The following is a 13,742-nucleotide window of genomic DNA, read 5'->3' as shown; positions in this document are numbered from 1 at the left end:
GTAAAGTGCACAATGTGTGCCCAGGGTCTGTGAATTAAATGGTACTGGTGGGCCTTCAACGCTGATTGTGTCCCCACTACAGTAGTCTTTCAGACCTGTCTCAGGCCTGCCACTGCAGTGTCTATAGATGCAGTTTTAAACTGCCATTTTGACCTGGCAAGTGCACCCAGTGCCTGTCCCAAACCTTTTGTTTACACATAAGACATACCTAAGGGAGGCCCTAGTTAAACTCAAGGGCAGGGTGCAGTATATTTAAAAATGTGGACATGTACTTTTTACTTTAACATATCCAGGTAGTGAAAAACCCTTGCATTTGTTTTTCACTGCTGTAAGGCCTAGCTCTCCCGTAGGTTAATAGAGAGATTGCATTAAAACACCTTTTTAGTGTAATTTCCAAGTGGTAAGAGATAGAAATATTGAGTTTGGTGCCTCTGGACTCACAACTTAAAATCCCACCTTCTGGTGTAGTTAGGTTCTAAAGTGTAGGTCTGAAAACACCACTTTTAGAAAGTTAGTATTTTCTTACTTTAACCATCCTGTGCCTCTACCTGTCTCTGAATACACGTCTAGGGTATATGACATATGGGCGTTGTGCATCCCCTCTAGACAGTCACACACAAAGGGAGCTTGGGTGTGACATTTGCATCCTGATGGGTCTTCCTGGGCTATATGGGAGGATGGGGTTGACACCTATATCTGAATAGGTCTGTGCCTCTCCTTACACAAAGGGCTGCATACCCCCCTGTAGCATGTCTGAAGCCAGGGAAGGAAAGGAAGAGACCTTGTGACCTTCAAAGGCCTCTTTTGAAGTCCCCACACTTCAAAGATGCATTTTGGTATGAGCACTGGGCCCCAAACCCCCAACAAATCAGGTCACTTTTGGACCCTAAGAAGTCTCTGCCAAGAAAAGCAGCTGGGCTGCCAGAAGGGATTGCTACTTTTCTACTTGCTCTGCTGTGTTGGCCTACTGCCTTCTGATTTCTGTGCTGCTAGGAAGAACTGCCACTTTGCAACGTTCTCTGCTGTGTTAGCCTGCCGCCTGCTGCGTCTTGCAGTTAGAATGACTACTCCTGCCCTATTACCTCAAAGGACAGCTCAAATAACTCAAAGGGCTTATTGGCTTGCCCCCTGTTGGAAATCTCAGGGCCATTTAAGATTTCAACTGTGCTGCACTACCGTGGGACACTATCACCAGTGGCTCCTATAGCAGTGCATCTCAATGAGGAACCATGTGTCTGACTGATTCAAGAGCGCAACTTGTTCCCTATGACCAGCATGTGTTGAGTGCCTCTTCATGCACCAAACTCAGCATGTGTTGAGCGCTTCTCCATTACCAAAGTGAGTACGTCGAGCCCTTTTTCGTTCATCAAAATCAGCATGTGTTGAGTGCTTCCTAGTTCACCAAAGTCAGCGTGTCGAGCACTTCTTCATTCACCGAAGTCAGCAAGTGGCAAGCCCTTCTGTTCACCAAAGCCAGATTGTGTAGCGCTTCTTCATTCACCAAGCTCTGCATGTGTCAAGAACAGCCCAACATTCTGCACTGCTGCACTGTGTTTAGTCCAGCTGCCGTGACTGAGGACATCTTCACATGGCCGTCCAGACACTGATAAGGTACTATGAGTAAGGGGAGCATGCTGGCTGCTCAGCCTCCATGCATGAATATCCAGCGAGACCCCGTGCTGCAGCTCTGGTCCACCTACTGAGTGTTTCTGCCCCACATCGACTTCCAATGTCGAGGGGTTGGGGGAACTGATGTCCCCTCGAAACCATTCTGGTCGAGAGACCACATCAGAACTTTCAGTGTGAGTGCTTCTTAGTACTCCTCTAAAAAGAACCTACTGTAACTCCCTGAAAGGGAGCACCCACATCTTTCAAGCACTATGAGTTGCAGTGCTACAGTTGAACAGTGATAATCTATGCAAAAATAATTGGGTTTTTGGCATTTGGGTCTAAGTTTAACCAGATAAATATTCCCTTTTTTCTAAACTGGTGTGGAGTCTTTTTGTAGTGTCTTCAGTGTGTTGCTGTAATTCGAGTGTTACGCATATACTTTACACATTGCCTCTTAGGTTAAGCCTGACTGCTCCATGTCAAGCTAACAGAGGGTGAGCACAGGTCAATTTAGAAAGTGTAATTGACTTATTCTGACTAGGATTGTGGTCCCTACTTGGACAGGGTACATACCGCTGCCACCTAATGACCAATTTCTAACACCTTCCTTCTTTAATTCTTTATTTCCTTCTTTCTTTCTTTCTTTTGTTCCTTCTTACCATAGTTTCCCTCCCCTCTTTCTTTCCTTCTTTCTTTGTTTCTTTTTTCTTTCCTGAGGCTTCTTGCATTCAATACCAAAAGGCCTGCAGCTAATGCCAAAGTGACTGACATTTTTTAGATCTGTTTTAACCAAGACCTTTAGATTCTACTAAAATTATGCATTTAACAGTTACTTATAGGGATTAGAGACAGATGTAATCCATTAGTCTGTGGTTGCTGTCATTCACATTTTTCTTTTACACACTCCAGCATGTCTTAAGGGGCAAGGTATCGACCCATTTCAGCCATTGGCTGACTTCACTATGAGTTATTGCATGCAGCCCTTTCACAAAGAACACATCCATACACAAAGTAGCTCCCTTTAGTGCCAGTGAGTACTATGGGAATGTGTGTTTTTTTGAGTCCACAAAAGCTTTTTACTTGTAACAAATGGTTATTTTTTAGCTTGATGAGGCCCATCAAGCTAAAAAACTTGTCATTGTTTTGCAAAAACCATGACAAAGAAAAACAAGAATTGCCAGAAATCTGGCCGCCGATATCATATCTTTTGACTTTGCCAATGTTTGTTTCTTTTTTCTGTGGATGTATGTGAGTGTAACAGAACAATGTGTCAGTGGAGGTTAACTGCAAATTATAATCCCGTTTAAGGCTAATTTCAAAACAGATATTTCTCTTCTTGCGGATGAGATGGTGTTCTCTACTTATGCCTCAGAGACTAACGAACCATGTCTGCTGATTCCCCTCTAGGTGAATATTGGATTGATCCTAACCAGGGTTGTGCTGGAGATTCCTTCAAGGTTTACTGCAATTTCACCTCCGGTGGGGAAACTTGCATCTATGCTGACAAGAAGTCAGAAGGAGTAAGTATGATTTTGTACTGGGCGAGCTGCCTTAGTGCCTCTGCAATGTTTTGATCACGAACAAGCCAAGCTCATTAATGAAGCACTCTTCGGTTCGTTTATCTCTATTCATGGTCGCCCTACGGCGTGGTATTTGATATGCTTACTAAAAATTAGATTTTAGATAATCGCCTAATATTGTATAGCATTGTGAAAAAGATTTGGAAACTCTACTGTGTACTGAGTTTAGGTAGGCTTATAATATCTGACTTATAAAGAATTTCTGTCATAGTCTGCACCCCTTCTATGCTCCCCAAATACCGCCTTAATATTTTTTCCTTCATATCTTGCTGGCATTAGCTATCGCTTTTCACCTAAATAAATTACCTATTGTCTTACCTAGGGATAGGAAAAATGTGCGTTTTTTCTGCGAAATATCTTCATGTAATATTACGCATATTATGTGAAATATATTTGGCCAATACCTCAAGGAAATTCTCTCTGCAAGGGTATGGATTGCAAAAAAATGCCACATAAGATAACAGTAAGAGAATGGTTGAAAAAGAAAATGTCTCGCTCAAGGAAAACATGTCTCTGGGCAAGACATTTTCTTCTGAAACTATTTTCCAATAGCAAATAAAACAAAACATTTACTTAATGAAAAATGGAAACATATTTTACACTTTTTGCATACCGCAGAATTTAGTAACTATATGAGATTACGCTGGTGTATCAAAATCTTCATACATGCCAAATCTTACCAATGAACAACTACTTAACTGGCCACTCGTTACACATAGATTGATTATGCTGAGCTGGTGGCACACGGCCTAGTAAAATACCACCCCACGCGTGGCCAACCATAAACATTTTAAAGCGGCTGATGTGTTTTGGCGCTTTACCCTTAGTCCTCTTGGAGTGAGTCTGATATCTGCCGTAAGACTATGGCAGCCACGGATGCATCATTGATAACATTTGACCCCCATCAATGATGAGTATGACTATAGCAAATTCGTATTCCCCAACATGTGACTGAATCCAATTGCACACATTTCTGGGTAGTTTGTCCAAACTGTCTTTGACGCGAAAAATGGGAAGTTTAATTCAACTAGATCCTAATACCTAGTTTCACTATTTTTGTTAATTGTATGGCACCTATTTGAACACATTTGAAAGTGAGTTGAGGAAAAACTCGCTAGTCTTTCCACTTGCTTTTTTTCTCACTTCAGTATTTGTAATGTCTTTGAAATGGCTGTGATTTATCATATTAGACACGTATAATGTAAAAAATGTAAATTATATTTCTTCCTATGTCTACATAGGACGTGCATGCCTACCATTTATATTTTATATCGAAATGTAATTAGAGATGTGTCTCCACATAGGTCAGAATATCATCGTGGCCAAAAGAAAACCCAGGCACTTGGTTCAGTGAATTTAAGAGAGGAAAACTGGTAAGACATTTCTCCTCCATTGCGTGCGATCGAGTGAATGATGCAATTTCCTTCACAAAACTTGTAAAAGGCTCATATGAGCTTGAGAGGCCAATCCACCTGTTATTCGATTCGACTGGATTTAACCTGTAGGCAAAATGTTACATATGAATAGCCCCTTTAACAGTGCAACAGTTTCCTCAAGTGCATTTGGGTCAATTAATACCTAAAGGTCCAGAAATTGTGGTAACACACCACAATAATGTTATGAAGGAGACCATAACGAGTGCTCATGCAACCAAATTATAGTGTTGACGTTTGTTGATATTTGAAAGGTACTGAATGACAGTGGGTTCGGATGGTATGAGGCCTCCAATATTAAGTTAAATAATCCTAGATTCTCGAGCATTCTACAGATAGACTAGATTATGGATAGTCATTTTTATGTCAGCATTTTTCAGTTGTGTGTCTACAGTCAAGGACAGGGGTGAGAACAGAGTAGGGACCGTGGCCTTCGCTTTTAAATGTTCAGCCCATTAGAAACAGTGCAGCAGAATTGGTCTCAGCTCCCATAGGCAGCCGAGGCCAATGCCATCGCTCACAGCACGCTCAAAATGTGCTCTGTCTGCCATAGCCCCTGTACTGCCCACAACTAGGTCATGGGCAGTGCAGCCCCCAACCCCCAGCACTGCCTTTCCAAAAGCCTTCTCATGGCAGGGACCACACCAAAGCAAAGTTGTGATCAGCACTGTGGTGGCAAACTCAGCACCGCCATGGCTGACCATGATTTTGACTGCCACCAATCCCTGATCCCAGCAAAGGTGGCGGTCTGCTGGCAGTCCGACCACCAGGAACGTAATCCGTCAGTCTGACCGCCAGAATTCCAGCGGTCTGACCTTCACTGAGAGTTGGTCGGTCTTTAGACTGCCAAACTCGTAATTAGGCCCTAAGAATAAATGCATTAATTACTATTAACTCCTGGAATACTTGCATTGCAACCTTGAATGCTGGCCGGCCAATATGAATCCTCTTTGGTGTGCTACTGGTACTCTTATGTGACTGCTCAGGGCCAATTTGCCTGGCTATCTGAATTTCTCATTTGCTTACTATTACTTTTGTTATAGCCCTTCTCGTGGACAGCTCTCAACATCCTTCTGGTGTGCTATTTGAGCTCTGCCCGTTTGGTCTCCTGAATGTTTGCATACTTCAAGCATGGGGGTACAATTAAAACACTGGGCACACAAATCCTGGAGTTTTTTTTCTGCACAGCTCCTGTTTCTCTCCCCAGTACTACTGTGGAAAGAAACTAGAGCACACAGTTCTGACTCTCCACTGTCATACACTTTTCTTACTACCCCCGGGAAAGTTAATAAGAGCCATATTGCCCTCACCTCTATGCCAGTAACAGCAATTCATTACATCCCTTCATTCTGTGCCTGAGGCGCAAGGGAGGGTGAAAACAGCCTTTGTTGCTTGTAGTTGTAGGCAATGATGCTTATTTTATTGCATACAGTCTAGGTACCATTAAGATCCAGATCGTGGAGTGGAAAAGATGGGTGTATGTCTGCTTTGGGAGGGGAGGGTGAGTGAGTCTTAAAGCCTAATTTAAAATGGGCTTCCATGTTTTACCAGATGATAATTGGCCCTTTCCCTGGTAGTGTTGCCCTGTCTTTTGCCTTAAGCGTTAGCCTTCAACTGGAGGATGGGCAACAAACAGCTAATACCGTCACCATGTTTGGGTGGCTTGGACAATGTTGAAGAGGTGTTAATAGCAAAATTGTGTTTTGACTTTTTATTTTCGTAATAAGTTAACGGAGGGAGTAATCCTAATTTTTAACAGGAAAACTGAATTTCAGATTGGAATACCTTTACACAATTACACATTCTTTGAAGCTCACAGAAAACGTATGCGTAAATGCGACTCAAATTACTCTTCTGCAATGTGAGTCAAGAGCCATGTAGAGTTTCTTCCGGTCTAGGATGTACAAAGGTTCTATGCTGATCCGTTTACGTTTATTTTCAGCTCTCATACGTGGATGTTGAAGGGAATTCGATTAATAGCGTGCAAATGACATTCCTTAAACTCCTGAGTGCCTCTGCAAGACAAAATTTCACTTACAACTGTCACCAATCAGTGGCTTGGCACGACGCGTCAGTCGACAGCTACGACAAAGCGTTGCGGTTCCTGGGGTCAAACGATGAAGAAATGGCGTATGACAATAATCCCTACATCAAAGCACTGCACGACGGCTGTGCGGTGAGTATTAGCTCAGATACGTTATATGTTCTCACATCAGTTGAGCTGCACCATGGTACCCGGAAAGATCTGAAGGTTTGGCTAAGTGGAAATATAAAACCAGTTTTTCCATTTAGACTGGTCTTAAAAACTCTCCTCTTTACATTTCAGAAATCCCTAAGAAGCACTGTCTTAAAATAGCCAAGGAAATCGCACCGAGTGGTCTTAATAGACTCTAAATTGACTTTGTACTGCCGAGCCAGTAATGTATTCCTTGTGTAACCAAAGCATAAAATGTTTTGAAGACCAATTTGGACAGGAATAAAAGTCGGGAACGAAGCTGTGCATGTGTTGCCGTTTAACGATGTTGGGTGTAAAAGTGCACATAAAAGACATTTAAAAAAAGTGTCTTCGGTCATTAGTATTTGCGGCAATACGGAGATGGCAAGGCTGGAGAGATACTATCAGGGCTGGAACACATAAAATGCGTACACCTGAGGCAATTTTGCGCTGGATTCAGACAATTAGGCCCCTGTTTTGCATCGATATTTGCACAGGTCGGTTGGTATAAACGAGGTGATTTACTAACATTTTGCATTGGCTTTTCGTCATAAAAGTTACACTGGAAATTAAAACTAACGCAAAGCAGCACATTAGTTAGTATCAAAGGTCTATTGCATGGAAATTCCCATGAAACTACCCACCCTTTTTTACTCTTAACCATAGCTACCAAAAATTTGAAACAGGGTAGAAACACGGTTTTGCATAAAAACCGACCTTAAAAGGAGAAATGTCATTTCTCCTTTCTTTTTGCAATTTGCATGTGTGCTACACTCTGCAGCCTGCATTCAAAGAAGGACAAGTTTTAAATGTTGTCCAGGAACAGTATTTTGTACTGGAAGGGTATCCTTCTAAAACAAAAACCTATGCTAGACTCTAACACACACCCTTGTACTATGGCGCAGGTGTGTGTGGCGCACAACAGCAAAAATCTGTGCCGGCGCTAGGTAGGCGGGAGAAGAGAGCCACATCTCTGCAGATATGGCACTCTCCTGCTCCCTCTGTGTCACGCAACGCAGCACAGCACAGCATTTTTGGTTGCTGCGCTGCGTTGCCTGAGACTCTAGTAAATCAGTCCCAAAATAATTGGCCCTTATCAAGCCTATCAATAATCTGCAGGGGCAATTTTACAATCGGGATGACAAGAGCTTTCATCAATTTTCTACAAACGTTTCAAAATAAAAATACGAGTTCTTGAACTTCTCATTTTAAATTTCACAACTTCCCGGGGCTGAGATATATATTGGATTTTTGGGAAAAAAAGTCTATCATTGTCTTTTTAAGATGTCACCCAGACCACTAGAATGATCATACTAGGGCCACGATACTGAACATTGACAAAAATGTTAACTTTAAATTGCTTTCAAATGTAGAAGCTCTGTGTCAGGAGAGCCTGTAGGAATAGTTTCTTTGGCACTGCCAGTAGGATGCGTGAATTACCTACAGATTAAGCACCCAAGTGTTTTCAATACTGCATTTCATAGTAACAACAACATCATGGGCAATTTATTGCACTCCAATCAAAATAGCCTTTTGCTAATTGGATTACTCCTCCACTTTTCGAGCTTTTGCGATAATTTGGTGTCACCACCAAGTGGCACATTATGGATGCTTTTATACTCTGCTTAACAGAAGTGGTTGCCTGTCTTACTAGTGTAGACAATTGGTAAGATTTATGCATTAAGCTCCCTACTAAATATTTTGTTCAGTTAGTCACTGAGGGCAACTGCACATTCCACATGACACCCATGCTACTTCTCTGATGAACTAACGTTGAACAGTGTATATATATTTCAAGGTGCATAAAGTACATTCGAAAGTGTACATATCAATATGAAATATAAGAGAGGAAACTGACCTGCCAAATTTATTTCACATAACTTACATATAATATAGATTTTAGTGGTATTATTTACATCAATTAAATAATTGATGTAAATTGCAAGTTACCACCATTGCACACCTTCACTCATTGCCCTTGTGATGCACAATAAATCTATAGATCAGTAATGTGTTCCGTGTTCTCGAGAAGCATCATGACCATGAAAGGATATAACAACATCTTATGCATTTTTTTAAAGAAACGTTCACATTTTTATCACGTCCTAATTTGCATTCAATGTACTCAGGTAAATGATTCTGCCACATTTTAGTATCAGAGACATATGATTTCAATATATATGTGTATATACACACACACACACTGTGGCAAATCATAAAACATAAACTTACACCACTTAATCAATTTTCTGTGGTATACTATTACTTGAGATTAACTCTTCTCCCCGGTGCAGGAAGTGGGTGGAATGCTGTGAAGTGGACGTAAACCCCCAAAACAGAGAGCTAATTGGTATTCACATGCTTCGCAAGACTCATTCGCACCTTGTATATGATTTGAGATTTACCCCTGTCAATGTCAGAAGTAAATCCTTCACGCTGTTTTTTTGAGGAAATGTTCTGAGAGTCGTCTGTGGTAAAGAGGTTTCTTTGGTTATACGGTGGCTTACATTTGGCAACAAACCAAAGAGTCAAGGCAGTTGCCAGAGAAAATGCTTGTGTGCACACAAAGCCGCTGTGTATGAGGTTAACCAAAAAAAAATCAAATTAAGCAAGATGTTTAGTTCGAAAAGAAATAAACATTAAACATAAGTAAGGCATTCCTAAGCTTTAAATCATTTGAATTAAACCCCATTGGAAATAATTTGTGGTTGAAGTAATCTTTGTGCACAACAACAAACTCAAGAATGTCTGTTAAGAAAAACAGCCACCACAGCATGGCAGGGCACCAGGTCTGGTATATTGGGATTTCCAGTGAGTCCCAACCCCTAAGCACAGGCTGATTGAGCTGTGGGGGGTTAGTCCTTAGTAGCTTCAAACTGCCTACCAGTGCCAAATTATGGAGAATGTATTTTCTATTTTATTCTTGTAGTTTATTTCCTTCTGATGTGGTTCCTATGTTAGTATGCCAGCTCATTGCCCCACTATTTTGAAAATAGTTCTGTACGTGGAAAATACAAACAAGATGCTTTCCACACACAAGATGACCGACTTCTCCAGATGCTTCAGATGCTCCCTTTCAGGCTTTTCTGAGACCCTAGACTTCTTTGATGCAAGATCCTCTATAGGGCCATTCAGCCTTCAGAAAAAAACAAGCCTCTTCCAGCAACTGTCACCACCAGAATGCTCAATGTTTCTTGAACTTCCAGTCAATTCTGAATTACTCAACAGGCCATTAATTACAGAGAGATCATGACCTTCTCATGCCCTTCTGGAACCTCCAGGGGCTAAGTTCTTTCCTAAGGATACAACTCTCCTCAGACTACGGTCTAAATATCCTGATGTGACTGTTCTGTATATATCTTTGGAGCAGGGATTTACGTAGAGGTAGGACCTCATGGACCTCTGGTTGATGCAACCTGCCTCTCCGCTCCCAGAGCCGCAAGTGTTTTTGTTGAAACCTTATGGAAAACATCTCTTTCATCTCTCCTCTCCTACCAACACTAAATCAAAACTCCATTTGCTTCAATGGTGTGCACTGGTCAGACTGTCCATAAAACATATTAGCCCAAATATAAAGGTATTGCAGATATGTGGGCAGACCAGACCTTCATTGTGGTGTTGCAAATTGATGCATAAATTGGACCTCTTCTACTGCAAGGCTTCAAATACAATCCCTTTAAAAATCCCGAGTGCGTTAAGAACAGTGAACCTCAAGGAAAGATGACGTGAGACCACCCACGCACTATAGTAGAATGTTTCTTACCATGTTGCCCTGACACCCATACTCTTGGATCAAGGTTGAAAACTATCATTGCCAATTAGAACATAAAGCTTGTTGTCTTTGGCCACTTTATCATGCTTTTCCTAATTCACTCAGCTCCCACCCCTAAAATAGATTTCTGATTAAGGATGAACGTCTATTTTCTGGTGTAGAACTGGACCTAAACATACATAAATCATCTGTAGAGCCTCCTGACATTTATTTACACTGCATGGAAGAAACATTAAACTAGCTTCACACTGCTCCAAATTCAACTTTATTAGGGAGCCTTACCTCTACTATTGTACTGCCCAGTCTGTGTTGTGGGCACCTTTAACAAGGAGCTCTAGGTGCATACCTAGTCAGTGTGCCCTATTAACAATGATGTGCTGCCCCCAGAACAGCAGTGAAATAGTACCTGCCCTGGAAGCAATGCATTAGTGAAAGACTGTGAAGCAGTTTGAAGCAGTCTCCCCATGTTTCACTGTGCAGGGGAGAGAGAGGTTACTTTGCAGGCAGGGGCAGTGAGTGACTGTGCCCCCCTTGCAAGGGAATGTCTGGTGGGTCCATGGGACACCTTTTCACCCTTCCATTGGGGCATCTAGAGGGAAAACATTGTCTGTGCATCACCTTTTTGTAGCGCACAATCAATGCAATTCCTGATAGCATTTTTACCTCTGTGTTCAGGTCTGTTAAAAGGCATGGGCACTGAGGTTGTGACCATTTGCATATGAGGAAACACCCTCTGAACCCAGCACTGGTGCCCTATGAGTGCTGGTGCTTTCACTATTACAGAAGGGGCCGCAGTAAGTAATACATCAGAGCCTGTAGGCACAGAAAATAGGAGCATGTTGCTCTCCTTGGGCACTGACTGTAATATGGAACCTGGTGACTTGTTAGGCCAGCCTGAACACCTCAGAGGGCTGCACATAAAAAAGGAAAATCTTTTCTTCAGATGGCAGTGCTCGGCCCCAATAGAGATCAAAAACAAGGGTTTCTTGCAGTACACATTAGAAGATGGAATTGTCTATATCTGTGAATGTGGAAAGCATTAGAAATGAACTACTGACATAGGAGAAATAAAAACATTTTTAATTAGAAATATTTTGCCAGCCACTGCCGAAGACACAATATTTAGAGATGTAGATGCTGGCAATGAAAACAGATTCCTTAAAAAGAATGGGGATTGTTGTAACATGTTTTTGTTTCTTCCTTTGCAGACGAGGAAAGGATACGGAAGGACTGTTATTGAAATCAATACAATTAAAATCGACCAACTGCCTATTACTGATGTGATGATCAATGACTTTGGGGACCAAAATCAGAAGTTTGGTTTTGAAGTAGGCCCTGCATGCTTCCTTGGATAATATTAAAGCAAAGGACAGGTCAAGAAGCCAATTGTGCCTTGGCGCCACCAGCCCACTTCAAGCCACGTGCAAGTTTTCAATAAGGATGGTGTAGAGCATCTGTCTTGCTGTGTATGCATTATATAGAAAATACGTGTTGCCCTTGTAGGGCCAGAATCACATGACTTAAACTTATTTGGCAAATCATGAAGGATATCACACGCTGTGGCAAAGGAAGGCTACATAGGGTTTATTTTGTGATCACCCCCCTTTTCGGATTCATTTGGTGCTGTACGAATGAATGTCATGGCGCTCCTTTGATTACAAGAAAGTGGTGCTAAGAAGGCGCGTTTAACAAACTGTAATTATTCTGTGTACTATACTTCTATTTTGTGTCCCTCTCCAAAACTTGCATGTGTCTCTGAAATGCATCTGGCTATTTCCATTAACTGCAGACTTGCTGTCAGTGAATGCTGTGTATGTATTATAAAAAAAAAAGATAAGCGGCCATTTTGAATGGCCCACACTTCATTGCTCGGTTCTAATAAACTCCCGTTGTATATATTGATGTTGAAGAGCTCTGTTATTTGCAGACAACAACAAAAGCTCAGGTGGCACATATGGAAGACCCTGGACGGCACACTGAATTCTGCAAATTACATGACGCTTTTTCAAGTGTATGCAAGGAAACGCACCTGCTATGGTGCAGTTTTCCATGGTGCTATACCTCAGATTTTTCTCAGATTCCAGAACCGCCTAAAAAAACTGTACATACCTAAAATCAATAATTTTATATTTTTGGGTGGGGGAAATTTGTATTAAAAAAGAATAGTTATGTATGAGATATATTTGTCTACGTTTATGTAAAGTAAATAGCTAGACATGCAGCTTCCCTTTTTTTGTATCGCTTTACATTTGCTTTTAATATGCGTATTTGATCCACATAATTATTAAAACTGGATTTTTATCAATTATTTATGGAATTGTGCAGTATTTACTTAAATTTGTTTGACTAACGACGGGGAAGCAATTCCTCCACTGGATGCAAGAGCCCATTGCAAATGCCTAAATATATATGACCTTCCCATTAATATGAAATATTTTATGATGCCAAATGACAGTCAGTGACAAATAAGTTATCTAGGTCATGTGATTCTACCAAATTGCAAAGCAACACTTGAGGCGGGGACTGCTAACTACAAATCTCGGTTTCGGACCGATGTAACAAATACTATTTACATCCCATTTAAAATAAATCAATTAAGGCTCGCTCTGAATTTTGGAAGCAGGCGACGACAGTTCCATTTTACAACACAAATCCGTTTTGTAATTATTTTTCATAATATATTTGAGACTTGAAAATAAATGTTTGTTTCTCTTTCTTATTCCTTGTAAATGTATTGGTTCCTTTTTCTGCTGGCTCATGTGCAATTGGTGTTTGAACGTAAAAGAACATGCGTGCGCAATTTAGACTGAACGTGCCCCTTGTGTTGTCTCGAATTTCCTTTATTTTCACACCAAAACCTGTACCTGTCACCTCAAAGAGGAAATACGAAGTTTACAAATAAAGTCAAGTCTTGTCTAACTGGGACGTTAATTCTGTTTCTTCATGGGCAAGAAAACCATAATATTTTAATACACGTTGCTTTCTCCTTCGGTTTACATGCAGCTATGCACAATGGGCCAGATTTAGAAGGCCCTAGCGCCTTCGTGTCATTTTTTACGCTAAGGTGGCTCAACGTGTCAAAAAATCACCATGCCATATTTATAAAGTGTCGTAATGCATTCATTGCGCCA

At 41.2% G+C, this 13,742-nt stretch overlaps 1 protein-coding gene across 5 annotated transcripts in view; it reads left to right on the top strand.

The window, feature by feature from the left end:
* Positions 1-13,530, top strand: part of COL11A1 (collagen type XI alpha 1 chain) — a 360,373-nt gene extending 346,843 nt beyond the window's left edge. For all 5 annotated transcript variants that reach the window (XM_069232190.1, XM_069232193.1, XM_069232189.1 and 2 more), the window contains 4 exons: positions 3,019-3,131; positions 4,496-4,564; positions 6,567-6,800; positions 11,820-13,530. In XM_069232190.1, the coding sequence (XP_069088291.1) occupies positions 3,019-3,131; positions 4,496-4,564; positions 6,567-6,800; positions 11,820-11,966 (563 nt within the window). In that variant the 3' untranslated portion in view covers positions 11,967-13,530. The remainder of the gene's footprint in view (positions 1-3,018; positions 3,132-4,495; positions 4,565-6,566; positions 6,801-11,819) is intronic.
* The last annotated feature ends 212 nt before the right edge of the window (positions 13,531-13,742 follow it).

The sequence above is a fragment of the Pleurodeles waltl genome, chromosome 4_2 (genome assembly GCF_031143425.1).
Source record: "Pleurodeles waltl isolate 20211129_DDA chromosome 4_2, aPleWal1.hap1.20221129, whole genome shotgun sequence".
Lineage (NCBI taxonomy): Eukaryota > Metazoa > Chordata > Amphibia > Caudata > Salamandridae > Pleurodeles > Pleurodeles waltl.
This window is presented reverse-complemented; position numbering and strand designations above follow the sequence as displayed.